Genomic DNA, 27,540 nt, shown 5'->3' with positions numbered 1-27,540 from the left:
AAGAACCAGTAGAAAGTAAATACCAAAAATTCCTTGCAAGGAGAGCCACAAATGTGATGGAGGGATGGAAACCAGGACTGCAACAGTGAATGCACTCGAACATCTACATTTCTGGTAAGTGTAAACAACTGTTCTTAGTGTTTCACTGCTGCAGTCATCACATTTGGGTTGATTCCCAAAGCTGAAGAAAAGGGTGGAGGCAGTCAGGAAGAAGGGGGGGGGGGGCTGGCTAGGATGCCCTGCAAGACTGCAGTGGCAAAGCCTGCCCTGGATTTGGAGAAGAGAGACAGATGGTAATGCTTGAAGGTATGAACAGAAGTCCATGTTGCAGCCTCCAAGATGGCCGTGGTGGGGACCCCTCTGAGGAAAGCTGCAGAGGTGGAGGTTGCTCTGGTAGAATCTTTCATGACCCCCTTGGGGGAGGTTTTCTGTGATGTTTGTAGCAGAAATGGATGCAATGCGCTATCCATTTGGAAATGGTCTGTTTGATATGATCTTGCACTCTGCTCCTGCAGCGAAGCTGACTAGCAAAGGATCAGTTTTTCTAAAAGATTTAGTCCGGTCTAAGTAGAATCTGAGCAGTCTGCACATCTAGAGAGTGTAGAATCCTTCCCCCCTTGTTTTGTGGGTTAGGGAAAAAAGTGGGCAAATGAATGCCTTGGTTGGGAGCCACACTGGAAACCACTTTTGGAATGAAGGATGGGTTAGTCCTGAGGGAGACCCTGTCAGCATGGAAAATGATGAATGGCTCTACATCCTTAAGTGCTTGTAGCTCTGATACTCTTCTAGCTGAAGTGATGGCCAGAAGCAAGGCAGTCTTCCAATAGAGGAATTTTACCTCTTCTGAAGCTGCAGGTTCAAAGGGGGGGATGCAGGGTGAGTTTCCAACAAAATATTTAGGTCCCAAGCTGGGGTAGGAGCTCTTCTGGGTGGCCTCAAGTTGTTAGCCTCTCTTAGGACCTGTTTGATGAGAGGGTGCGAGAAAAGAGCAGTCTTTGTGCTGAAATGAGCAGAGATGGCAGAGGCATGAATTTTAATAGAAGCGAAGACTAGACCTTGTGTAGAAGGTCTGCCAGGTAACCCAGGATGAGAGGTAGGGTGGGCTGTGCTGTTCTGGCTCCCTTAGCCTGGATCCAGGTGCAAAACCTTTTCCACTTGTCAGCATAAGACTTTCTAGTGCTAGGGTGTCTGGCCTCGTGTATAACATCTATAACTTGGTTGCTTAGACTGGCAGCTTGAAGAAAAGTCAGGGAATAAGCCAGGCTGCCAGATTGAGGGTCTGTAATTGAGGATGCATGAATTCTCCATTCGTCTGGGTCAGGAGTGTTGGGATCTGAGGCAGGTGCCATGGTGGCAGGGGTGACCGGCTGTGCAGAAGTGGATACCAGTGCTGCCATGGCCAGTCTAAGGCAATCAGGATTGTCCTCTTTTTCCTCTTATTTTGATCAGTACCCTTGAAATGAATGGTAGGGGGGAAATGCATAGACCAAGAGGTTAACCCACTGGAAGGATAGAGCATCCACTTTCCAGGCCTTGCTGTGAGGTGCCCTGGTGCAGAATTTGCTGAGCTGGTGATTGGAGTGGGAGGCAAAGAGGTCTACCTTCGGGGCGCCCCATTTCTAGGGTGAAGGTTCTTTGGTCTTAGCTGCCACTCGTGCAGGTCTAGCAGGTCTCTGCTTAGGTTGTCTGCCAGAGAGTTTAGAGAACCTGGCAGGAATTCTGCTAACAGTTACAGTTGCATGGCTGCGGCCTTGTGCCAAAGGGTCACGGGTGAGCCTGCACAGAGGATAAGAGAGAGTCTCTCCCTGCTTGTTGATGTACCACATCACCATGGTGTTGTCTGTTTTGATCAGCAGAGGCCCCGAAGACAGTATGGGTCCGAAAGCTGTCAGGCTGATGTGCAGATGTATTTGATTTGGGCTCCATTGGCCCTGAATGCACTTGTCGTCCAGGTGTGCACCCCTGGTCTGATGTCTGTGGTGAGGGTCTGGGTGGTGCTGGGTAGTGAGAAGGGAAGTCCTTGTTGTGGTAGCATGCTGCTGCCCACCAAAGAATCTTTCCTTACGCAAGGTATCACTGGTGTAAGTTTCCAGGTCTTGAGAGTGCTGACACTAAAGGCTTTTTAGGTACCACTGTAGTTTCCTCATATGCAGTCTGGCATATGGAATGAGTAGAATGCAAGAAGCCATAAACCCTAGAGGTTGCTGGATTTTCCTTGCGGTTAACTGGGTCCTGGTGGCTAGTTGAGAGAAGTAGGTTGCCAGGTAGGTTTGTTTTTCTGGTGTAAGGAATGCCATTTGGGATGCTGTGTCCAGGCTTGCTCCCACAAATGCAATTTGTGAGTGGATACTAGTTTTGATTTCTTTCCGTTGATAGTACACCCCAGGGAGGTCAGTAGGTCCTTTACAAAGGTCAGGTGCTTTAGCAGCTTTTCCTGACTGCCTGAATCAGGCAGTCGTCCAAGTATGGATAAATTTGATTTCTTTGCCTGCAAAAAGCAATGGCAGGAGCCAGACATTTTGTGAAAACTCTGAGAGCAGTGGATAAACCAAAGGGAAGAACAGAGAACTGAAAGTGCCGTGATCCTGCTCTGAAACGTAGGTATTTCCTGCATGATTCCCTGATTGGGATGTGTAGGTAGGTCTGTATTAGGTCTTGGGTGGCTAACCAAGCATCCTTGGAAAGCAAAGGAAAGCATTTTGAATGCTGGTATCTCCAGAAAGGTGTTTGGAATGGATAGGTAGAGGATGGGAGCCATGTGCCCTCTTTTCTGGGTACCAGGAAGAGTCTGGAGTAGAAACCTTGGCCTATCTGTTCTGCAGGAACATTTTCTATTGCCCTCAGAGAGAAGGGACAGGACTTGCTTTTTGGCCTCTGCCTGCTGGTTTGGGTGTAGATCTGGGAACCCTTTTGGGGTGAGCAGAGTGTGAAAATGAAATCTGTATCCCTGGGACACAATGTTGAAAACCCAGCGGTCGCTGATAATGGTGGCCCAGTTGTTTGCATGGAGGAGTTTTCCTCCTAGGGGCAGGTGCAGGTGGGCAGAAGGAGGGGATAGAAGTGTAATGTCACTGTAAGCCTTTACCATATGGGGGTGGCTTAGCACTCCCTGATGTTCATGTTTCACTGTTGCAGTCATCACATTTGGGTTATCTACCTGCAGGTACCCCTCAGCCGGCCTGAATACCAGTGTCTTCAGATTTCTGCGTCGGATACTGTCTCTTCTTCCATGACGCCAGGTCGTCAGGGGCGCCATTACATCAGTCTTTCTTGCCCGAAGCAGAAGCAGTTCGCAAGTGCCGGTCGGTCATCTCCTGAAATTTTCATTTTCGAGTTTCAGACCCTAAGTCTTCAAAAAAGTTAAGTACCCTGTTGGGGATCCTTCTTCTTGTTCCAACCAATGTCAGTAAAAGTTAAAAAAATACTGTCTTGCCTGTGGAAAGCAAATACCTCAGAGATTTTCATTCTTACTGCATCCCCTGTTTAGGCCCAGACCATGACGTCCCTCGCTGTCGGTTTTGTGCCTTGTTCAACCATTCGTCATTAGGCTATTTTTGCAGCCAATTACTTTCGTACTCTATCCCAGTACTCTGAAATGGGTTCGTTAAGCCATCGTTAAGCCATCCGAATACCTATCTTCCAAAAAAACACAAAGATAAAGACAGACTACATAGGTCCATAACTGCAGACGCTTCCGTTAAGCTAGTCACCAGTCCGCCGGTAGTCGGTGATGTTCTTTCGCAGCCTGAATACCCCGCTACTTCAGATTCCATGCCTCTACTGAGACCCATTTGGAGTCTGGTATGCCGCGAGATGCTTCGACTATGAAACCTGCAGATGTCTCTACCTTGGATGGGTCCGGAGCCACTGTGCAGGCACCGGCTTCTGAGGGTGTATTCAAGCCTACAGACATTCATATTAAACAGACACCATCATTTCCATCCAGAAGTTCCGAATCCCTCAGGCCAAAAACTCACACTACACCTAGAAAAATAGACGACCAAACCGCAGGCTCAGGCCCATATGCCTCAAAAACAAATGCTTAGAATGGCAGAATACCTTATTACCTTAATCAGGGGAAGCCAGCCTTCCCCCTTCTAAGAGACCTAGAAGTGAACTTCTTTCTGATCAAGAATCAGATATTTCTGCTCCTTCCGATTACCAGGATTTGCCCTTATCTACTTATGAGGATTCTGATGCAGAGGATTCCATTCCCTCTGCCTCCCCTCCAGATCTTTCTTTCAGCAAAACCTTGCATACTCTTAGGGAGCATTTCCACTGGTAAAGCCAGGATTACTCAGAGTCCAAAAACAGGCGTAGGGAGTTCTTACTCCTGCCTCAACACAGGCCTTTAGCTATCCCTCCTGTTCTGGACATTGTAGATGATGCTTTCTTGGAATCTAGCCTTACCCCAGACACTTTACCTCAAGCTCTCAGAAAACCTGACAGGTTCTACAGAGTAACTGACCCTCACAAGTTCCTATTCAAGAATCCTTCTGCAGATCCAGAGACCATTTCCCAAGGACCAAAAGGCATTAATGCTACTGCTGCCAAAAATCCTGCCCCTTTTGTGAGAGATTCTAGAGCCTTGGACAGAAGAAGTAAGGTAGTATACACTTCTGCTACTTTGGCCATTAGGGCTTTAAATTGCCAGTTTCATATATTAAAGTATCAGCAGCATGTTATGGGACTACTTAAACAGAAAATGATGTTGATTCCTGACTGTGTTGAACACAAAGCATTGCAAGATTTAATGCAGTCTGCAGAACAAGTTGGTAAACATACTTTGCAATGTGGTTTTGACGCTTTAGAAGCATCTTGCAGGGCTGCTGTCACTGGGTCTGTACTTAGAAGGCATGCTTGGCTTAAGGAACAAAACTTGCCAGATCATGTTAAAGCTAAATTACTGGATGCGCCCTTAAACCAAGACCACCTTTTTGGCAACAAAGCAGACGTCCTCAAAAGGATGGAGGAAAAAGCTAAATCTATGCACACTGTTAAAGATTTCCTACAAGTACAGCCTCCCAGATTCAGTGGGCATTGGGCTTCAAAGAACTGGTCCTTTCCAGTCCCTTCCAGGCCTTCTCAGTCCAAATCCAGGAACAGCAGACCACCTAGGCTACAGTCTTAGGCTACGCACATTCCTAAGCAGTGGAGGGGTTCCATTTCTAAAGCAGGGAGTATTAAGCCACCCCCCTTACAGAAAAATGTCACAATGACTTAACCTTAACCCTTCCAAGCCCTGCTCAACTACCTGCTCCCTTAGGAGGAAAGCTCACCCTGCATGCAAAAAACTGGGAACTCATTACCCACAACAAATGTGTTTTGAACATAGTTTCCCAAGGACACAGACTCCACTTCCACACACTACCAGCCCCAAATGGTTGGCCAGACCTACCCCCAAATCAATGGGTGGAGGCCCAACAGCAGGTTCTCTCTCGTCACAGTATCAGGGCTATTCAACCTGTTCCAGCAGAACAAAGGGAACAAGGTTTTTATTCAAGACTTTCTGGTACCCAGAAAAGAACTCCTGGCATCCTATCCTAGGCCTCTATTCTCAACACCTTTCTGGTAGTTCCAAAATTCAAAATGCTAACTCTTCAACAGCTTAAATTCAAAATGCTAACTCTTCAACAGCTTCTTCCCATGCTAGCCAAGGATGCCTGGCTGGCAACCCTGGACTTAAAGGAAGCTTACCTGCACATCCCTATAAGGGAATCTTGCAGGAAATACCTACGTTTCAGGGCAGGTTCTATGCCGTATCAGTTCTCTGCACTTCCCCCTTTGGCTTATCTACTGTGCCTAGGGTATTCACAAAATGTCTAGCTCCAGCCATTGCATTTTGCAGGCAGAGAAATATTCAAATTTACCCATACTTGGATGATTGTCTGATTCAGGCAGAAAGCCAGGACATGCTATTACAATACCTGGCATTCGTAAAGAAACTAACTTCACTGGGGTACACCATCATCAAAAAGAAATTTCACCTAGTACCCTGCCGACAGATTGCATTCCTGGGAGTAAGCTTGAACAACTTCCCAGATGGCATTCCTATGGAGAAACAAGTTTGACAACCTACTTCAAACTATTGGTCACAAAACCCCAGCTATCTGCAAGGAAAATACTGCAAGCCCTGGGGTTCATGGCCTCTTGCATTCTACTAATTCCATATGCAAGACTGCATATGAGGAAACTCCAATGGTATCTAAAAAGCCTATGGTGTCAACATTCTCAGGACCTGGAAACAATGATTTCTTTCACTCCTTGCATGAAGGCAGACTTCCTTTGGTGGGCAGAGGTCTGCTACCACAACAAGGGACTCCCTTTCACTCTACCCCCTGCCCCCAAAACCTAACAGATGCATCAGACTATGCATGGGGGTCTCACATGGCAGGGCAGTGCATGCAGGGCAAATGCATTCTGTACAGCTAACATTTCTTTTTGGTTGATATGCAGGTGCATCTGTATCGAGTTTAGACAGCTTTCAAAGATGGTATTCTTCCAGGACAACTATTGGTAAAGACAGATAACACCACAGTTATGTGGTACATAAACAAGCAGGGGGGAACCCACTCGTACACTCTCTGCAGACTAGCCATGGCTCTGTGGAACACAGCCTTGAGCTACCAAGTACACATGCAAGCTAAGTTCCTGCCAGGAAAACTAAATTCACTGGCAGACGACTTAAGCAGAAATCTCATGGACCCTCACAAATGGAAACTTCAACCCAAAATATTCAACCTCTTGAGGAACAAATGGAGGACTCCAGAGGTAGACCTGTTTGCCTCCCCTCAGAACTACCAATTGAACAAATTCTGTACAAGAACCCCCCCACAGTCAAGCTTGGAAAGTGGATGCCCTGTCCTTTACCTAGGAAGGCCTCTCTGTTTATGCCTTTCCACCTCTGCCTCTCCTCTCGAAGATTCTACTGCAGATCAAACATGAAAAGCCAAGGACAATATTGATTGCACGAGATTGGCCAAGCCAGCACTGGTACCCCCCCCCTCTTGTGCAGTATGACGCTGCTGCAACCATTGCACCTGCCTCAGACCCCTTCCCTTCTGTCCCAGCAGGCGGGCCAGATTCTGCACCCTCAGCTTCACACCCTGAACCTTGCAGCCTAATTCCTTGAGTTCTCTAGCATCCCTCAGTAAGCAGGTGCTGGATGTCATTCTGGAGGCAAGGAGGCCTAGTACTAAAAAATGCTATGCTGAGAAGTGGAAAAAAGATACTGTTCCTGGAGCCATGCTCAGAGGATGGGCACAACGATGCCCAGCTTACCTCATATTCTACAGTACTTAACAGAAATGCTTCACAAGGACCCATCCTTCTCGTCAATTAAAATTCATGCCTCTGCCATTTCAGCACAATATAATACTGAGCCACCACTCATCTCTCACCCCTTGCTAAAACAATTCCTTAGAAGGGCCAACCCCCCCCCCCCACTCCCAGGAGAGCTCCCACTCCAGCCTAGGACCTTAACTTTGTACTGGAAAAACTGCAACAGCAGAGATGAAATCCTTTTTTTGAAAACCGCCTTCCTTCTAGCCATCACTTCAGCAAGAAGAGTGTCTTAATTACATGCCCTCATGGCAGTGGAAACCATTAATCTTCCATGCGGACAAGGTTTCCCTCAGGACTAATCCTGCCTTTATGCCCAAGGCGGTGTCTAGTGTGACCCTAAATCAGTCCATTCATTTGCCTACCTTTTTCCCTAATCCACAAAACAAAGGGGAACGAATACTGCACTCTCTGGACATGCACAAACAACTTGTATTTTATATGGACAAGGACTAAGCCTCTCAGAAAATGTGAACTGTTAGTTTGCTTTGCTGCAGGGGCAGAGGGGAAGGCCATTTCAAAGCAAACCATTTCCAAACGGATAACCCATTGCATTCATTTCTGCTACAAGCACAATGGAAAACATACCCCACAGGAGATAAGATCACATTCCACCAGGGCTGCATCTACCTCTACGGCTTTTTTCAGAGAAGTCCCTACCAGGGACATCCTAAAAACTACTACCTGGAGCTCTGTACATACCTTCACCAAGCATTACTACATGCCTATCTTTTCTAAATCTAGAGCTGGATTTGCCACTGCAGTCTTGCAGTGCTTAATAGCTGGCACTAATACTCTAACTTCCTCCTCCCTTCCTTAGCTTTGGGAATCAACCCAAATGTGATGACTAACAGTGAAACACGAAGAATATAGTACAGTTGTGTACACTTACCATAAATGTATATGTTAGAGTGCATTCACTGTTGCAGTCCTGGTTACACTCCCTCCAGCCCAGACTTCTCTTGGCTCTACCTTTCCTTTTTGTTTGGTATATTTATTTTTTTCTGGTGTATTTGCTTTTTGATGGGGGTGTACCATACCATATAATTGCTTCCTATTGTGGGGGCACCTGACATCTGGGGCAAGAAAAACTGATGTAATGGCACCAGCTGCATGTTTTATACCCCTGACGACCTGATGTCATGGAAGAAGAGACAGCATCTGACAGAAATCCGAAAACTCTGGTATTTAGGCCAGCTGAGGGCTACCTGCAGGCAGAACACAAATGTGATGACTGCAACAGTGAATACACTCGAACATCTACAGTTATGGTAAGTGTACACAACTGTATTATGTTAGTGTATCACTGTTACAGTCATCACCTGTGGGAGGATTCCCAAAGCTGATGAGATGAGTCGTAGGATTAGTAAGAGACCTAGGAATGGGTCAGCATGCCCTGCAGAACTGCAGAAGCAAACTCTGCCCTAGCCTTAGAAAATAAAAGGTAGGTGGTAATGCTTGGTAAAGGTATGAACAGAAGTCCAGGTGGCAACTTCCAGGATGTCCCTGGTGGGAACTCCTCTGAAGAATGCTGTGGAAGTGGAAGCTGCCCAAGTGGAATGGGTACGAATAGACTTGGGGGGGGTATTCCCATGCAATCTGCAGCAGAAATGGATACAGTGCGACATCCATTTGGAAATGGGCTTCCCCTCTGCCCCTGGGGCAAAGCTGACAAGTAGTTGGTCTATTTTCCAGAAGGGTTTAGTACGGTCCAAATAGTATCCGAGTTGTCTGTGCATGTCTAGTGAGTGCAGAATTGTTTCCCCCTTGTTTTGAGAGTTAAGAAAGAAGGTGGGTAGATATGTATGGCTTGGTTGACAGTTACATTAGATACCACCTTGGGCATAAAGGAGGGATTAGACCTCAGGGAGCCATAAAGGAGGGATTAGACCTCAGGGAGCCATAAAGGAGGGATTAGACCTCAGGGAGCCCTTGTCTGCATGGAAGATGATGAAGGGCTCAATGGCCATCAGTGCCCGAAGTTCTGAAACAGTTATGGCTGAGGTGATAGCTAGGAGAAAAGCAGTCTTCCAGGAGAGGTATCTTAGTTCTGCTGAGGCAGCAGGTTCGAAGGGTGGTAAAGTTATTTTTTTCCAAAACATAATTCAGGTCCCAGGCTGGAGTGGGTGGCCTTCTGGGAGGTCTGACATTAGATGCCCCTCTGAAGAATTGTTTAATCAAAGGATGGGAGAACAGGGGCGGTTCTGTATCAAAATGAGCTGAAATATCAGAGGAGTGGATTTTAAAAGAAGAGAAGGAGAGGCAACTATTAAGTAGCTCCGCTAGGCAGTCCAGGATAAGAGGGATGGAAAGTTGTGCAGTACTGCCCCCTCTGGACTGGCTCCAGGAGCAGAATATTTTCCATTTTCCTGCGCAAGATTTTCTGGTGCTGGCCTCTGTGATGATGTCTAAAACCTGTTTGCTTAACAGGGGCCCCTCGTGTGCCTTTAGAGTATTAGCTATGCTGATAGTTTGACAGTCTGCAAGTCTGGGTACAGCAACCCCCCCCACCTGAGTTTAGAGATTTGAGATCAGGGGAAGCTGTCTGGGAGGCTGTAAGGTCAGGGTGCGTAGTAACTGGTACCAATGTTATCTACTTTGGTCTCTCCTCCCTTACTTTGATCAGTACACCTAGTACCACTGAAGTTTTCTCATGTGAAGCCTGGCCAGAGGAATTAGAAGGATGCAAGATGCCATGCACCCAAAGGCTTGCAGGAACTTCCTCGAAGTGAGTTGTCTTCTGGAAGCCAGCTAGGTAAAATTGAGAGGCAGGAAGCTGTTTTTCTGGGGACACGAAAGCCATTTGGGATGCTGTGTCCAGCAGTGCTCCCAAAAAAATGATCTTCCTGGAGGGGGTTTGCCTCAATTTCTTCTCGATGGTGTACCCCTAAGGAGGTTAGGACGGTTTTGACAAAGAGGAGGTCCTTGAAGAGCTTTTTATGCAATCTGCCTGAATGAGGCAGCCGCCCAGATATGGGTAAATTTATATATTTTTGTCTGCAAAAGGCTATGGCTGGGGCTAAGCATTTGGTGAATACCCTGGGAGCAGTAGATAAGCCAAAGGGTAGTGCAGAGAATTTAAAGTGTTGTGAGCCTGCTCTGACGTGAAAGAATTTCCTGCAAGATTCCCTTACGGGGATGTGGAGTTAGGCATCTTTTAGATCTAGGGTAACTAACCAGGCTTTTTTTTTTCTCAGCATACGCAGCAGCTGCTGCAAAGTTAGCAGTCTGAATTTGGGGACTACCAGGAAGGTGTTCAAAATGGATAGATCCAGGATGGGGTGCCAAGTGCCCTCTTTTCTGGGAGCAAGGAATAGTCTGGAATAAAAGTCTTTGCCTGTTTGATGTGAGGGGACAGGTTCTACTGCCCCCTGGTGTTATGAGAGTTTGAACTGGTTTCAATGCCTCTGCCATGGATTTGGAGGCAAGTCTGGGTACCTCTTGGAATTGGGAGTTTGTTGAAGGAGAATTTGTATCCCTGAAAAATGAAGACCCATTAGTCCTTTGTTACAGAAAGTCAATTTTCTTTGCAGAGGGAGAGCCTTCCTCCAAGTTTTCGGTGAGTGAAAAAGAAGGCAGAGAGGGGAGAGGGAGTCACTGAGAGATTTTGCCATAGAGTGATAGCTTAGAACTCCCTTCCTTTGAAATGGAAGTGGTCTGTTTGGTTCTCTGCTGTCCCTGAGATAGGAGTCTGGGTGGTCTGTCCCTGCGGGTCTTACCTTGCCCCTATTCGCTACGTGCATGAAAGGACCAGTGTTTTGAGGGAAAATTCCTGTTGAACCTAGGAGGTTGTACCTGAAGGAAATCTTACTGTTTGCATAGTTTTTGCTTTGTCTTCCATCTTTTTAAGCACCTCTTCTGGTTTACTCCAAACAAGCAGTCCCTATCCAAGGGTGCATCAAGTAATTTAGATTTGACATGATCAGGGAGAGGTTGTTACTTCAACCATGCATGTCTCCTAATGACAGATCCTGACACTGCTGCCCTGCTTGAGTCTTCTAGGGCATCGTATCCGCAGTGTAATGAGTGTTTAACCACCTGACGAGTGCAGTAAATCTACTCTTTCAAATTGCCTACTCTTTCGAATTGCCTGAGTCAGGAAAGGTTGAAATCTTTTGTTTTAATAGTTCCAGTGTGTGTTGTTGATATTTTAACATGTGAAACTGACAAGTTGAGTGCTCTGATAGCTAAGGTTGCAAAGGTGTATACTTTTGTACTCCATCTGTCCAGAGCTCTGGAGTCCTTGTCAGAAGGAATAGGTTTCTTTGCAGAACTAGCCTTAGCTCCTTTTGGTCCCTGTGCAATGACCTCTGTGTCTGCAGCAGGATTTCTATACAGGTATTTGTGAGAATCCGGTACTCTAATACCTATCAGGTTTTCTGGGAGCAGGTGGTAGGGGCATCAGGAGTTAAGCTGGAGTCATGGAAGACATCAACAAATTCTTACTTTAACGTATGGTAACAGTATGATCAGTATAGTATAACTTCCCATTTCAATTAATAAATTTTAAGCTTTCTGAAATCAAATTTAAAGCATTTTTATTGCTCAACTTTTCTTGCACAAATTCTGTACTCACTACTGATCTGTTACATTCTTGCAGTCTGTAAAGGACTTGTGCTAGCCTACCATGCTTTTGTTTCTTTCCCTCAGTTGGAAAGGGACTTGGGTGCAGGATAGAAGAATAGGTTAGCACATTACTTTTCCCAAACAGATTTCAAATGAATACACAAGTACCAAATGAATATTTAATAAAACTTCATGTAACAGAAAACCAGTCAGAACAGTGGAGCAGAACAAACTAAAGTTATAAACATAGTCTTTTATCAATCTGTGTTTATGAAATGAAGGGTAGAGTTGGAGGGTTCAGCTCACAATCTCAAAAACAGAATGGCACAAAAGCCTTTACAGCAGAAGTTTCAAAATACATTTCAACATCTCATTTTTGTGTAAACCTGCTTAGCGTGCTGTACCTTGACAGTGTTTCAGTCATGAGAACCTGTTAAAACCAGGCAGTCTGTACTCACTTGGGGAGTATAGTTCACACACAAATACACACTAATAAAATACCTAGTATAACACAATGCTGTTTGAACTGCTTAAGCAGTAAAATCATCAAGTTGACTTGCAGCAAACTGCTTCGGTTAAAAAAAAAACTAGATATTTACAAGTATGTATCAAAATGTAAAAACAAATATTAAAACTGAATTTCCAGGGAATTTAGTACAGACACTAATAATCCTCCATTCTTTTGCACCAAAGTAATTCCAAGTACGGACATATACAAATCGGTTTTCATTTACTTCAGTCTTTTAATGATTTTTTTTTCAGTCATTTCCTTCACCATCTGTTTGGGCCATATAGGCATCCAGTTCTGCATCAAGGTGACCTTTTGTTTTTGACATGTAAGCATCCAACTGGTTGTCCAACTGTTCTTGGTTAATGTTGGGCGTGTGGATCCCCTTCCTCTTCCTCGACCCCGTCCACGTCCACTAAAACCACCCCTACCTCTACCAGTCATGCCACCACGACCTGTGGACAAAGAACAGACTAAATTCAGAAAGTACTAAGCAACTTTATCTGAAATAACAGAGCGAGAATATCCTTCTGGTAGCCTAAAAGTATAGTATTACACAGCATGCTCACTGTAGCACACTTCGTAAGGTAAGCTATCAAATGTACGACTACAGCCGTTTTAAAATATTAAAACCTTGCAAATCTTTCAATTAGTTCCACACCTGTGGATCAACCATGATGCATGCATCATAAATTAAATCTGTCCTTCCCATTTCTGTCACTAAAGAACTGCATTCATCAGAACAAAGTACTCTAAACAAATAAATACTTCAGAAGAAATTAAGACTACTGAAGTAAAGCCATTTTAAGCCCCCACCATGACAAGCATTAGGAGAGGGAAACCCAACTGTACCAACGTCTTCAAGTCAGCTTGCTGCAGCAATTAACAGAATTCTAAAAATACAACTGTCTTACAAAAAAAAAAGGGGGTGCAACTAGAGATAAGAAAGATGAGACAACTTGTACAAACATCAATAGGGCAGTTATCAATGCAAATGGTAGCAGCCTTCATCATTATGGTGGTGGGAGGACAGAAAATAGTCTTGAACAGTTGAGGCATGACAGTGTGCCAAACTCAAAGTGGTCTTAAGGGATCTGGGTAGACTGTCTCCTTAGTAGTTCAGAAAACCTTCTAATTTCTAAAGGAACCTCTCCACTGGACACGAAGCAGGTCTTTAATTTCCCCTCTCCTCAGTTCTCACTGACCCATTAATGAACATACTGCCATTTTGGTATGCATTTTCTACACATCAAAGTGGAGATGCCCAAACAAAATCAATGGCCTTAAAACTCTCAGTTGCACGATCAGACTTTTAGACCTCTCTCTCTACTGGAGTCTTTCACATACTCCACCTTCAAGCCAGAAAAATCAGACCCTCCCTATTCCATCATAAAACAAGAAGTTATGTACTCACCATAATGTTCAATGTATGTATTTCATCTCGCCTTGCATCCTTACCTGTGGGTTCGGAGCCAAACCTCTGCTCCGACTTGGCCATACTCTAGCTCGAAGTCTTCAACTGGCTTGTGGCTGAGAGGTATCCCATCATGCAACAGGTCTATTCCCCAGATCTTGTTCGCTGCAAGCGCTCACACACAGAGAAGAACAACCCCAACAGAAAGGACTACGGACCTAGAGACCAGGTCCTTCAGGAGGGGGTAGGAGGGAGGGTTAGTAAGAATGCAATGCAAGATGGGCTACATACATTGAACGTTATGGTGAGTACATAACTTCATGATGTTATGTAGTCCAATCCCGCCTTCATTCTTACCCGTGGGACAGCGTCCCTAGCACCTCGATCTTGGGTGGCTCAGTGAAAAATACTCGAGCACTGTGGAACCAAAGATCTGCCTCTAGAGAACAGATGTAATTTGTAGTGACTAATAAAAGTATGAGGCGAAGCCCATGTTGCTGCAGCACAAATTTCCATAGACATCCTATACTGAAACGCAGTTGAGGTAGCCACAGATCGTGTAGAATGAGCCTTCACTTTAAAGGGTAATTCTTTTCCATTGGAAGCATAAATAAATGAGATGTAATCGGAGATCCAGCTAGACAAGATTACCTTAGAAACAGGAACCCCAAGTCTAGTGTCTGAAAATGAGAAACATTTGATCTGATTTCCTGAAATCTTTTGTCCTATGTAAACAGAAACGCAATTGTCTATGAACATCTAGCTGATGAAACTGAAATTCTGCCTTGTTGGAGAATTCAGGAAAAAACACAGGCAACTCAATGGATTGACTGATATTGACAACAGAGGCAACCTTTGGAAAAATGGAAGGATTGGTTCTTAAGGAGACCCTATCTTTGTAAAACACCAAATAGGGTGGCTTAATCGATGATGCTTGGAGTTCAGAGACCCGCCTAGCTGAAGTTATGGCTACCAAGAATACCGTCTTCCATGACAAGAATTTCATGTTAAACGTAGCCGCGGGCTCAAAAGAAGTTGAAGTGAGCTTCTGTAATACAAAATTAAGGTATTACTGGATCAAAGACTGGTGGTCAGAGTAACAATGTCCTTCTTAGAAAAGCTCTACAAAGCCTATGAGCCATAAGGTTGGGCTCATTTGCAACGTGATAGGTAGAAATCGCTGCCAGTTGCTCTTTAATGGTTGCTGCAGCTGACCCCTGACTAAACAATTGAGAAAAATTTTAATATTGCCGAAATAGGCACTGTATAAGGATCAATGTGTCTCTCATGGGCTCAAACAGAAAATCTCTTCCACTTACTGGAATAAATCTTCCTGGTAGGCTTGTGGGAAGATGACAGAATATGGACCACTTACGGGGAAAAGTCATGAAGCCCGACTAAGGACGGAACTGGAGCAGCCAAGCTGTCCACTTAAGTCTGGATGGAAGGATGGAACTGTCCTGACATGAGTTAGCAGATCTGGAGCTGGGTCCAGAATCCAGAGCTTGTGCATTAGATAAAGATGAAGGAAGGGAAACCAAATCTGATGAGGCCAGTGTGGAGCAATGAGGATCATTTTGCTTCCCAAAGACTGTGCTTTCTGAATGACCTTTGATATCAGAGGTAATGGTGGGAAGGCGTAGAGAAAATCAGAGGGCCAATCGTGAACCAGAGCATCCCTGGGTGCCTCCCCCTCTAGGGGAATAAGGGTGAAGTAGCTGCTGCATTTGGCATAGACAAGGCTGGCAAATAGATTGCAGCAAGGCTGACCCAACTGTGGAATATGTTCTCCACAACATAATTGTTCAGGGACCACGCGTGAGGCATTAGGACAGCTCTGCCAAGCCTGTCGGCAATCACGTTGGACTTCCCGGTATATGCGTTGCAACTAGAAACCGTTGGGAAGACACCGCCCACTGCCAAACACGAAGTGCCTCTCTGCAAAGGGGGTATGATTTGGTTCCTCCCTGTCTGTTCAGATACCATACCACTGACATGGTGTCTGAGTGGATTGCAATTGTCCTCAGAGGGAGAAAGCTCTGAAGTGCTTGCAACGTTAACAGCACTGCTCTCGTCTCCAAGACATGGATATGCAAATAGGTCTCACGATTCTGCCACGTGCCTTGGACTGCCCTGCCGAGATATCTGGGAGGCATTCGTAGTCACCATGGCAACTGGAGAAGACGGAACAAAAGGCTTGCCCAAGTTGAGATTGCTGGCCTGAAGCCAACAGCGTAGATCCTGCTTGCACATGTCCGTAATCAGAATAGAATGGGAGAGTGGAAGGTGCTATAATGACCATTCGGCAAAAAGCAGCCACTGAAGAACCCTCATGTGTAGTCTGGCAAGGGGAACTAGCATGATCGTGGCAGCCATGGTCACTAAACTTGAGGAACACTTTTGCCTTTACCTTCCTCAATGGTAGTAAGGCATAGACCTGCTGTTGTAGAGCCTGAATTCTCTTCTGGTAAGAAAGCCTTCATGAGCAACGTATCTAGTCTGGCGCCGATAAAGGTGACACGCTGCGAGGGCATCAAGGCAGATTTTTCCCAATTTAGAGTAATCCCTAACCTTTGGCATAGCGTAATGGTAACTCACGAAATTCTAATTTTGTTTCCCAATCGCCCCCTCTCTCATTCGGTGTTACTTCTTCCAGCACCCAAAACGTGAACTCCGTTTGATGGCATACTAATTTGTGCCTATATAATGCATTGTATTAGTTTTTCTTATTTACATCCCTTATATGTTCATACATTCTTTGCCTGAGGCATTGTTCCGTCTTGCCTATATCGTATGCCCAGCACACTGTACAATAGGCAAGATAAACTACCCCCTTTGTATAGCAACTTGCATATTTCTTGGCTTTCAACAAATATTTAATGCCAGGAATGTATAATTCTTTTTTACCAGCTATGTGTGTGCATTGTCTGCATCTCCCACATTTAAATGTGGCCAGTCTAGTACTAGTTCCATTAAACATCTCTACCCTCTTCTGTTCATACATTTCTTTAAGATTCTTATTTCTCCTAAAACTCATTCTCAGGGGGTTAGAAAAACTTTCAACATCAGACGGTATTCTCAAACATATTCCATACGGTATTAATACATCTTTTGACCCATCCAATGTTATGATAAAACACTATCAAGTACGGATTAGGATCAATACTTTGTTCTTTACCAATCCTAGCGTTCTCTTCCCTAGTTCTCTGCATAATTCAACTATTCAAAAGTGTCTTATATGTATTACCCCAACCCTGGATAATACTTTATAGGGTATATAACCATGTCAGGGTACCCTCTTTCCCTAAATAACTGATGGACAAGATCCATTTCTTTGAAAAATTCAACTATCAGATGTCAACCAGGCAATACGTACCATCTGGCCTTTTATGATGTTATTTTTTTAAAAGTGATGGATGATCACCATCATAGTGCAAATACGAGTTGGAGAAGCATTTCTTTCGAAATATGCTGGACTTATACATTTTATTCTGTCTTTTGATATTTTTACATCCAAATAATGGGCCTCATCGGCGTCGATCTTATAAGTAAACTCCAAAAATTTTGTGGTGTGGTTCAAATAATTAATAAATTTGGGTATCAAATCTTCAAAATTAGAGTTTCGTGAGTTGATTTTGCAACTTAGGCTAGATGCGGTACATCACCCCGATTCTCAAACTGAAAGCGGCAGATCCAAAAAGGCAGAGATGATCAATTGATTTTTATAATTTTATATCTTATTTAATATTGTGCATGTACAATATATCATTTTATACTTATTAAATGAATGCATAAATATATATTAACATGCCTTAATATAAGGTTTTTATTGCAGTAAAGTGTGTATATTTAAACTGATTTAATTATATATGTGATTATATGTGTGTTCATATATACATTAAGATTGTGTACACAGGGAACTTGGACTTTAAATAACAATGACTGATAAATTAGCCCTGTACAACAGCCAATGAACCGAGTTTCTTTGGAATGAGAGGCATATTTAAATGGTTTTAAGTTTCTTTGTCTTGATTCTGATGAAGTCTCTGGTCATGAGATGAAAGGGCTTAATCCTTGAAATGCACCAACTTTTGAATAAACTTATGAAGCAAAATGCTGTGAATTGTACTGTTTGTATCCTTGTGGACAGAACTTTTTAGGTACCATTGAAGTTTCCTCATATGCAGTCTTGCATACGGAATTAGTAGAATGCAGGAAGCCATGAATTCCAAGGCCTGCAGAATTTGCCTTGCAGATGTAGCTGGGTTTTTGTGGCCACTTGTTCGAAGTATATCATCAATTGAATTTGTCTGGCGTGAGGTAAGCCCATCTGGGCAGTTGTATTCAAGCTTGCACCCAGGAATGTAATTGAGAGGGTACCAGTTATTTCTTTTCATTTATGGTGTACCCTAGGCATGTTAGAAGCCTTTTCACAAACGCCAGATGTTGTAGAAGAGTGACCTTGTTTTCTGCCTGAATTAGACAATTGTCCAGATAAGGATAAATGTGAATGTTTGTCTGCAAAATGCAATTACTGGTGCCAGGCACTTTGTGAAGACCCTGGGCGCAGTAAATAAGCCAAAGGGCAGTGCAGAGAACTGGTAATGCAAAAAGCCTGCTTTGAAGCGGAGGTATCTTCTGCAAGATTCCCTGATTGGGATATGCAGGTAAGCCTCTTAAGTCTAGAGTTACCAACTAGGCATCCTTGCCCAGCATAGGTAGTAACTGTTATAGAGACAGCATCTTGAATTTTGGAATGTCCAGGAAAGTATTTAGAAAGGGCAAGTCCAGAATTGGACGCCATGATTTGTCTTTTCTGGGTACCAGGAAAAGTCTTGAATAAAAACCTTGTCCGTTTTCCTTTTCTGGTACTGGCTGAATAGCCCCATATCCATGAGGGAACAAACTTGTTTCTGGGCCTCTGCCCGCTGATATGGAGGCAGATCTGGCCATCCATTAGGAATTGGCAACGTGTTGAAATGAACTCTGTATCCCTGGGATACTATATTTAAGACCCACTTGTCCTGGGTAATTATATGCCAATTTTGTGCATGTAGTGCTATCCCCCCCCCCCCCAAAAGGGCTGCCAAAAGATAAGTGCTTGGAAATGGCAGAGGAAAGTCATTGAGACTATTTACCATGGGGGGGGGGGGTCTTGCTACTTCCAGATTTGGAGGTGGAGGCACCCCATTGTTTTGTTCTGCAAGTTCCTTGTGACTGAAACCTGGAGCCTTTGGAGTGTCTGGGTTTGACCTGAGCAGCTCTGTTGGGTACTGGAAAGGACCAATTCTTAGTAGGCCAGTGCCTACTGAATCTGGGTGGCTGCACTTGTAAGAAATCTTTTACAGTTTGCATAGATTTAGCTTAGTCTTCCATCTTTTTCAAAACTTCTTCAGCCTTACTACCAAATAGACTGTCCTGTTGTAAAAGATCATCCAACAATTTTGCTTTAACATGATCAGGCAGATTTTGCTCCTTGAGCCAATCATGCCTTCTTATCACAGATCCAGTTACGGCGGCCCTGCAAGAGGCCTCCAAGGAATCAAAACCACATTGCAAAGTATGCTTTCCAACTTGTTCAGCTAAATGCAATAAATCATGTAACTATTTTCCACACAGTCAGAAATCATCATTTTCCGTTTCAGTAAGCCCATGACATGCTGCTGATATTTAAGCAAATGAAATTGACAGTTTAAAGCCCCAATAGCCAGGGTTGCAGACGTGTAAACCTTCTTGCCCCATCTATCCAGTGCCCTGGAGCCATTGTCAGAAGGGGTAGGATTTTTAGCAGTACAAGCCTTAACACCCTTGGGACCCTGACAAATTGTTTCAGGATCAGCAGTAGGGTTTTTAAAAAGAAACTTGTGGAGTCAGGAACCCTGTAATATCTGTCTGGCTTACTACGAGCCAGAGGCAGGGAATCAGGAGCCATGCTGGATTCTGAGAAAACATCAACAATGTCTAAAACAGGAGGTCTAGCCAAAGGCATATGCTGAGGAAGTAGGAAATCCCTAAGCCTCTTTTTGGATTCTGAAAAATACCGACTCTCCCAATGAAAATGTTCCCTTAAGGTATGCAAAGATTCTCCAAAAGAAAAATCCTCAGGAGGAGAAGCAGAAGGGATGGATCCTTCTGCATCAGAGTCCTCATAAGGAGGGATAGAAAATTCCTGATCAAAAGAAATGGAAACCTGATCTGAAGATTCATAATCAGTGCCTTGCCTAGGCATCTTAGCAGGAGGAGGTTGGGAACCCCTGATCAAGGTAATAAAATCTTCAGCCATTTTGATAATTTGCTTTTTAGGCACAGGGGCCTGAACATGCAGGCCCATGTGTCGGTTTTTTAGACATAGAAGTTGGTTATGGCCTTGTTTTTGATGGTGTGTTTAATATACAAATCTTTAGGCCTGAAAACACCCTCAAAAGCCAGTGCCTGCTCAGTGGCTCTGGACCCATCTACGGGAGAGACATCCGCAGGTTGAATACTTAAAGCGTCTCGCGGCATACCGGACTCCGAATGGGTATCGGTAGAAGCCTGCGAATCAAATGTAGTGGGCATCAGGGTCTGCAAAAGAGCCTCACTGAGTACCAGCGACTGGCTTAGGAGAAGCGTTGTCCTTTCTGGATCTCGACTGTCTTTTTCTTTGCGTTTTTTGTGAATTCCGGTAGTCGGATTGCCAACAGACATTTCAAGATAGCTACATCTTGAGCCAAAATATTTAGAAGCAAAAATATACCGACACTTAGTGTGTTGGTTACATTTAGCACAAAACCGACAGCAAGACATGTTATGGTCAGGGCCTAGGCAAGGAAAGAGTACAAATGAAAATCCTTATGAGGTATTTGCTTCACACAAGTTGTGGTCTTTCGGCTTTTCCCGGTTTGGGGTCACCACAGTGGAACTCCGGTCCACTAATGATTGGCAGGTGGGCTTATTGTGTCGAGTTGCCAGCCCGATGCCCAACCTTCAACGAAGGCACGCCCATTCAACCCATGTCTTTCGAACGCCCACTTAACCATGGGAAGGACATGCAGAATCCACACAGAAGGCACTCCCAACCCAAGCATAGAATCGAACAGGAGAACCACTTGCCGTGAGGCAACAACACTAACGCTGCACCACCGCGGCTTCACACAAGTAATACAATTATTAACTTACTGAAATCGGTAAGGAGCAAGAAAAAAAGTTTTCCCAACTGGGTACTTAGCTTTAGGTTTAAGACTTTGGTTCTGAAACTCAAAAACGGAAATGTCAGGAGTTGGCCGAACGGCACTGCTTCGGGCACCACGCAGCAAGAAAGACAGATTAAAATGGCGTTGGCTGCAATGTTTTACACCCCTGACGTCATGGAAGAAGAGACAGCAACCGACGCAGGACCCAAGACTTTGTTATTCAGGCGAACTGAGGGCAAACTGAAAGCATATTACCCAAATGTAATGTGAAACACGAAGAACATCCATTAAAAGAATCACGGTTCCCCTGGTTACGCAGACCTCCTCTGCGTCTAGAGCGGTGCCTACCTGAATTTCCACCCCCTCCCCTGCCTCTGGAGGGGGAATCACTTTGTGCGTCCTGAAAAAACCTCTGCGACTTCCTGAACCACATTTTCCCACCCTTCTGGCCCTTGGGATAAGGTCTAGAAGGCATGGAAAAATGGACTCCCACGGCAGACAGGATTTTTCCTTCCTGCTCACACCTAGTGAGCCTCTCCTTCAACTTGGTTTCGAACGATGAACTGTCAAAGGGGCGTTGGTGAACATAGACTCGAAGGCCTCCGCTAAATTGCTTAGGCGCATCCAAGATAGTCTCCTAGGACAGACTGCGGAACTCGCTGCCCTACACGCTCAGTCGGCTGCGTATGAGATCAGCCTCATGGCGGAGTTGGTAAGGGAATTTAGGGTAGACATCTGTGCACTGACCTTCTGTGCCACGGCATCAGAAATGTTGCCCTGTAGAGAATCTCATAGCTCTTTTAGGAGATCTCTCTGGAGCCTTGTAAAACGGGTCAAGTAGTTCAGCGACCGCAGTGTAAAGGCTGCTAAGGTAAACGCACGCTTCTCATACCTGTCCATAGCCCGGGACTCCTTGTTAGGCTAAACGACAAAGTTTCAGCAAGTTCCTTCTTGGTGGCTGCTGCCACCACCATGGCATCTACTGGAATGCCTTTTCATAGGTTCATAGGTTGGTACTAGGCTATCAGCCCTAGGGCCTATACAAGCCTAGCCATAACAATTCCCTGGCTATTTCTTCCCACATTATTTACTTTCCTGGACCCCTGTCTAGCAGGGCGACTGACGTGATCCCTGGGGTGAATTTCCTTTCTCCCATCCAATCGTCAAGGTTCCTCTTGAAGAGGTCCAAAGAGGCACTCTGCTTGACATGTATGGGCAATCTATTCCAGAGTCTGGGGAGTCTCTGGGTCAGGAACCTATCCCTCCAGCATGTTTTGTTTATTGTGATGACAAGGTTTAGATCCCTGGAGCGTGTAGCTCTGAGGGATTGGGATTTCTTTAAGTGTAGCATGTCCAACAGCTCTGGGTTTGACATGGCCTTGTACGTTAAGCAGAGATAGCCTCTGAGTAGACGATATGCGACAGTGTACAGCTGGAGTTTAAGGCAGTCAGCGTAGGGCATCTGCTTTAGGCCTGTGATTCTTTTAGTGAGGTACTTCAGAGGCCTTTCCAGTTGTTGCAGATGTCTTGAGAGGTACATACTAAATGGGGCGTTGTATTCTATAATAGGTCTAATGAGGGATGAGTACAGTGGGACAATGACCTCCTTTTTTCTGGATGAAAAGCCCTTCGTGATTAGGTGTGCCACATAGAAGGATTTCCTGACTGTTGTGGTGATGTGGTTATCGAAGGCGAGACCACTGTCCACCTGTGTCCCTAAGTCTCTTATCACACTTTCTGTGTTTAGTGTACTGCCACCTATATGGTAATTCATGGATACATGTTTTTTCCCAAAGGGGATAATACATTTCTTGGCATTGAGCTTGAGCCCATGGCTCTGGCACCAAGCATCTGTTTCTGTAAGGCCCTTTTGTAGAGTATCCACATCATTTGGGGATTCAATAATGGCTCCCAGTTTGCAGTCATCTACAAACTTTGTTAGTCAGCGTCCCTTAGTGTTGACCTGTACTTCAGAGAAGTAGATGCCAAACAAGAGCGGCCCCAGGACTAAACCCTGAGGTACTCCACTTGTCTGGAGCTGGATTTGGAGTCGGCTACTTTTACAGTGTGGGTTCTATCAGTAAGCCATTTAGCAACCCATTGGGTGACATAGGGATTAATGCCCAACTTAGTAAGTTTATCTATGATTTCAGAGTGGGGGATGGTGTCAAAGGCCTTGGCAAGGTCTAGATAGGCTGTGTGGACCACCTTACCCTTGTCCATGGCTCTGGAAACTGATTCAAAGAAGTCAATCAGGTTCAGGAGACAAGATCGGCCCTTCACAAAACCAAACTGGGTGGGGTCCAGTGTTTGAAGGTTGCCAATGTCTTTGTTTATAAGTTCCATGATAATACGTGCCATGGCCTTGCAGATAAGGCTCATCAGACTGATGGGACGGTAGTTTCCGGGATCCAAGATGGATCCCCCCTTGTGGATTGGGATAACTGTAGCTCTGCGCCACTCAGTGGGCACGAAACCTGAGGTGAGGCTATGATTAAACATGACACTTAGGTGAGGTGCCAGTTCATATTGTAGTTCATGTAGTACACAGCCCGGGATGTCATCTGGTCCCATGGATGCTGTATTCTTGGCTTTAGAGAGTGCGTGTTGTACCCGTGTGGCTGTTATTACTGGAATTTGGCAATCTTCCGGTACTGAGATGGGCCATTTAGGGGATGAGAGGGGGGTGAAGTTGGCACTGAATCGATCTGCCAGGATATTGGCAATATCTTTCAGATCAGTATATTTAATGCCATTCTGTTTTAGCTCAGAGCAGATCTGAGCATTGCCATTTAGATTCTTGACATAGTTATAGAATGCTTTGTGGTTGTCTTTGGAATCTTTGGCAATTTTATTTTCGTAACTAGCTTTGGAGGATTTTATGAGGCATCTCAGTTTCTTACTGAGGCTAGTAAGGGAGTTTTTTGCATCCTGGGATTTTCCTCTTTTCTGCAAAAGTTTCTTCCTTTTGTTGTAAAGTTTGTTTATAGCAGGGGACCACCAGATTGGCTTCCTTTTTTTGGATGAGAGCATTTTGGTTCAATTTGGGATGGCACGATTCATGCATGAGTGGATGTGCTCGTACAGTGCCTTAGTGTAGGATTCAGCAGTTGAACTTTCAGTTCCGTCTGCATGGGTGTCATGAAGTTTGTCACTTCTGACTTGAGTAGCATGAAGTTGGCTTTGGAGAAGTTTTTATGGTTGTTTCTTTACTGGGGGTGGGCGGGGGAGGTGGATGTTAAGGGTGATTAGCTTATGGTCAGACCTGACTAACGAGGGGTGACCACTGGTGTGGAGCATCGATTTCCCATGTTGGTAATGACCAGGTCCAGGACACTGGAGCCCTGGTGGGACTATGGATTAGGTGATCCAGGGTGTTGGAATTTATGAATTCCCAGAACCGTTGGGCAAAGGTGTTGGGACATGAGTAGTTTTCCCAGTTAATGGCAGGGTAGTTAAAATCACCCAGTATTAGGGTGTTTGGTTCTATCTTAATATTTTCCAGTACGTTTAGAAAGGTGTAGTGAGAATCTTGGGGTATGGTGGGGGATCTGTAGCAAGCTACAATTTGGACTGCAGTCTTACCTAGTGTTAGTTGCACTTGGAGAATTTCAGACACATTGTGTTGGCCAACTAGCCTGGTGGTGTGAATATCCTTGGTGAATACTGACACTCCTCCACCTTTAGTGTTTCGGTCCTGGTCTGGTGGCCGAAAAGTGTGGTAAGAGTTGTAGCCTGGTATTGCAGGGGTGCTCTCTGGAGCCTTGAACCAGGTCTCAGTTACTGCACAGATATCGATGTTCTCCATTTTTAGGAGTGCCTCGAGAGAGTGCATTTTGAGGTTTAGACTTCTAGCATTGAGTAGCATTACCTTCAGATTTTGCATGCTTGTACCTGTTACGGTGGTGGTTTTGTCCTTTGAAGTTTGCCTAAAAAAGGCACTATAGGGGTGGCAAGAGCCTTAGCCAGTAACCTGATTCCCAGGGGCAACAGGTGCAGACCATCTCTGGCAAAGCATCGTGGTCTGTCAATCATGTCATCCCAGGCAGACAGATACTGGATCCCCTTTGAATGACACCATAAGCTTAGCCAATTGTTGAAGTCAATCATTTTATCCTTATATTGTGGTATCATTCTGGGCGAAGGCAGGATGCTACTCAGGGCTAGGGTCATACCTGCCTGGGCCACATGATCCGAGAGCTCTTCCATGTCTCTTTTCATGTAGTCCAGGGAGGTACGTCTCAAGTCATTCACTCCAACATGGACATTGTTGTGGACTGACTTGAGTGCATGCGTTATGTGGCGGATCCTGGCACCTGACAGGCAGCTGACTGTAATTTTCTCCTTATTCAACCTGGTGAGAGGGACATCAGTGTGCTGGACTATAGAGTCACCTATGACTAAAGTGTTAGGTACACGGTCTTGCCTTAGGGGCTGTTAAAGGGGGGCACACTGGTGTTGTGAACTATGTGACACATTGGTTGTGATTGGTGTTTGTTTGCGTTTCAGCTTCAGAGGTCTTTGTTGCTTGGGCAGGTTACAGTTAAGGGCCTCTGCATATGTGGATTTAGTGTTGCTATATGTGGGTGTTGGTGGTGCGGGTTTAGAAGGGCTATGTGTTGCTTGAGGTGTAGTGTGGGTGTTAACCTTCTCCTCTTGACTGTTTAGCACAATCTTGGGTGGAGAGAGCTTTTCCATTTTGGCTATGTAAGTGCATCTCACAGGTTGTAGTGTTGGGTGGTAGGAGGAGAGGGTTGTCTGTGTATATGAGGCAATTGCTGCATTGCCCCAGTATGCCCAGATTCACCAGGTGGACAGGAGAAATCACCGGAAGCTGACCCTTGGACATGACTGGTTTGGGGCTTTTTTTTCTTTCTTTGTAAAGTATAGGAGCGGTTTCCTTAGCAAGGTACTTTGCAATTATAGGCTGTTTAGTGCCTACTATTAATTTCTCCTTGTTAACAAGGAGAGTTCAGTGTTTGTATGAGTTTAAGGTTTCCTAGTGCTTTCCAGCAGGTATTAGAGAAAATGCTAGTCACAGGGATGCTTAAAGGTAAGATTGAAAAGAATGCACTCTGCAGTGTGTACTACAGAAGTTAGATGTGAAAGTAGGTAACTTGAGTTTTACCTGTTTAAGAAGTTAAGGTTTAGTGGAGAGTTACTATTTTTAAAACAGCAAGATGGATTGAAAGGGGTGGTCACTTTTGTATTTTGGTACTATGAAATACTGTAGGATGGCCAATAAATTTAAATAATTGAAGGGGTGGGATTTCAAAAATGATGATTTTGTGATTACTCACATAAGCCAGTGAAAGTAGAGAGAAATGAGATATATGGTCAGATTAACATAAGAGGCGGGCAACTAGAAAGACAGTGGTATCCTGCCTGACTCAGGACAGAGACAGCTGTGGTCTCTTTTGAAGTTTTAATATGCTGTTAAAACAGAATGCAAGCAAAACACAAGGTAAAGAAAACAAACTACAGTATTCAAAATATAGAAAGGCAATACAGTAATACAAAAAATAAAAGCAAACTAACCTTTCTTTTGTTAGATATTACTTGTCAGTGGGGGCAGACAAACTTATTGGGTCTCCTAGGGACCGGTTCCACAAGGTCAGGAGTTTCCCACACCTTTTGACAGACAAGATCTAGTAGATCACAGAAAGGGGGAGAAACCCAAGAGGGGGAGGATTAAGACCCGAAAGCCTTCACGAACACAGACTCATCAATAGGGGATTTGGAGGGCCACCCGCCTCTCTGCTTCAAGATCTTAAGGATATCTGAGTAAGAGATTTTCAGAAGACTACTTGGGGGACCCCTCTGACTCCTCAAGGCCTGCGTACAACGCGAGAGTCTCATCCGGGGAGTCCAAGTGTTTCCTATTGCACAATCTTTCTGGTGGGCTCCTCAGGCAAAAACTGGGGATAACGTCAAAGTTGGGAACCACTCATGGAGGTATCCTGAGGCTTAGGGTCTTTGATGCCCAGAGATAGAGGGTGACCCAAAATTGACAACGGTGCCAGAGGGGGCGGAGTATTGGTGCCGTAGGATGCAGCTGATGACCTGGTCAGCACGATCCTCATAACCTCGAAGGCTGATCCCCCCGGCTCCGAAGGACGAATAACTGTAGAGGATACAGTAGTAGCCCTCTGCGCCGAGGAAGTGAGGTCCTAAGCAGATGTCACATCCAACTCACTCGAGCCGAAGCACTGACAGGAAGGCTCGGAACCGATGATCGATCCGAGGCCTCCCCCTCTGCTCCAACCAGAGAACCGTGGACCCTCGAGCCCATGGACGGGGCCGACTGGGTGGGAGCAGAAATCAGAAAAGAGGCGTCAGGCTACTGGAACCGACCTAGCAGCACCAGACAGAACCGAAAACTCTAGCTCCACAGACCGAGAAAGGCTCGGAGGTGGAACAACAAAGGATGAAGAGGCAATAGGCTCAGGAGCCGACTGGGTCGGAGCTGAAATCAATTTGGCCAACACAGATGACTGATGCGGTTTCTTCATCACTCTTAAGTTTTTTCCCTTTTTTGG

General features: G+C 45.0%; 1 protein-coding gene across 1 annotated transcript in view; it reads right to left on the bottom strand.

Moving 5' to 3' along the window:
* Positions 1-12,072: 12,072 nt before the first annotated feature.
* LOC122808865 (chromatin target of PRMT1) overlaps positions 12,073-27,540 on the bottom strand; it is a 550,938-nt gene continuing 535,470 nt past the window's right edge. Inside the window, 2 exon segments of the mRNA XM_044079965.1 lie at positions 12,073-12,787; positions 12,790-12,870. Of these exon segments, the coding sequence (XP_043935900.1) occupies positions 12,666-12,787; positions 12,790-12,870 (203 nt within the window). The 3' untranslated portion in view covers positions 12,073-12,665.

The sequence above is a fragment of the Protopterus annectens genome, chromosome 8.part0 (assembly GCF_019279795.1).
Source record: "Protopterus annectens isolate FY-2018-M chromosome 8.part0, PAN1.0, whole genome shotgun sequence".
In the NCBI taxonomy this organism is placed as follows: Eukaryota; Metazoa; Chordata; order Ceratodontiformes; family Protopteridae; genus Protopterus; species Protopterus annectens.
Note: the sequence above shows the minus strand (reverse complement) of the source record. Positions and strands in the feature narration are given on the sequence as shown.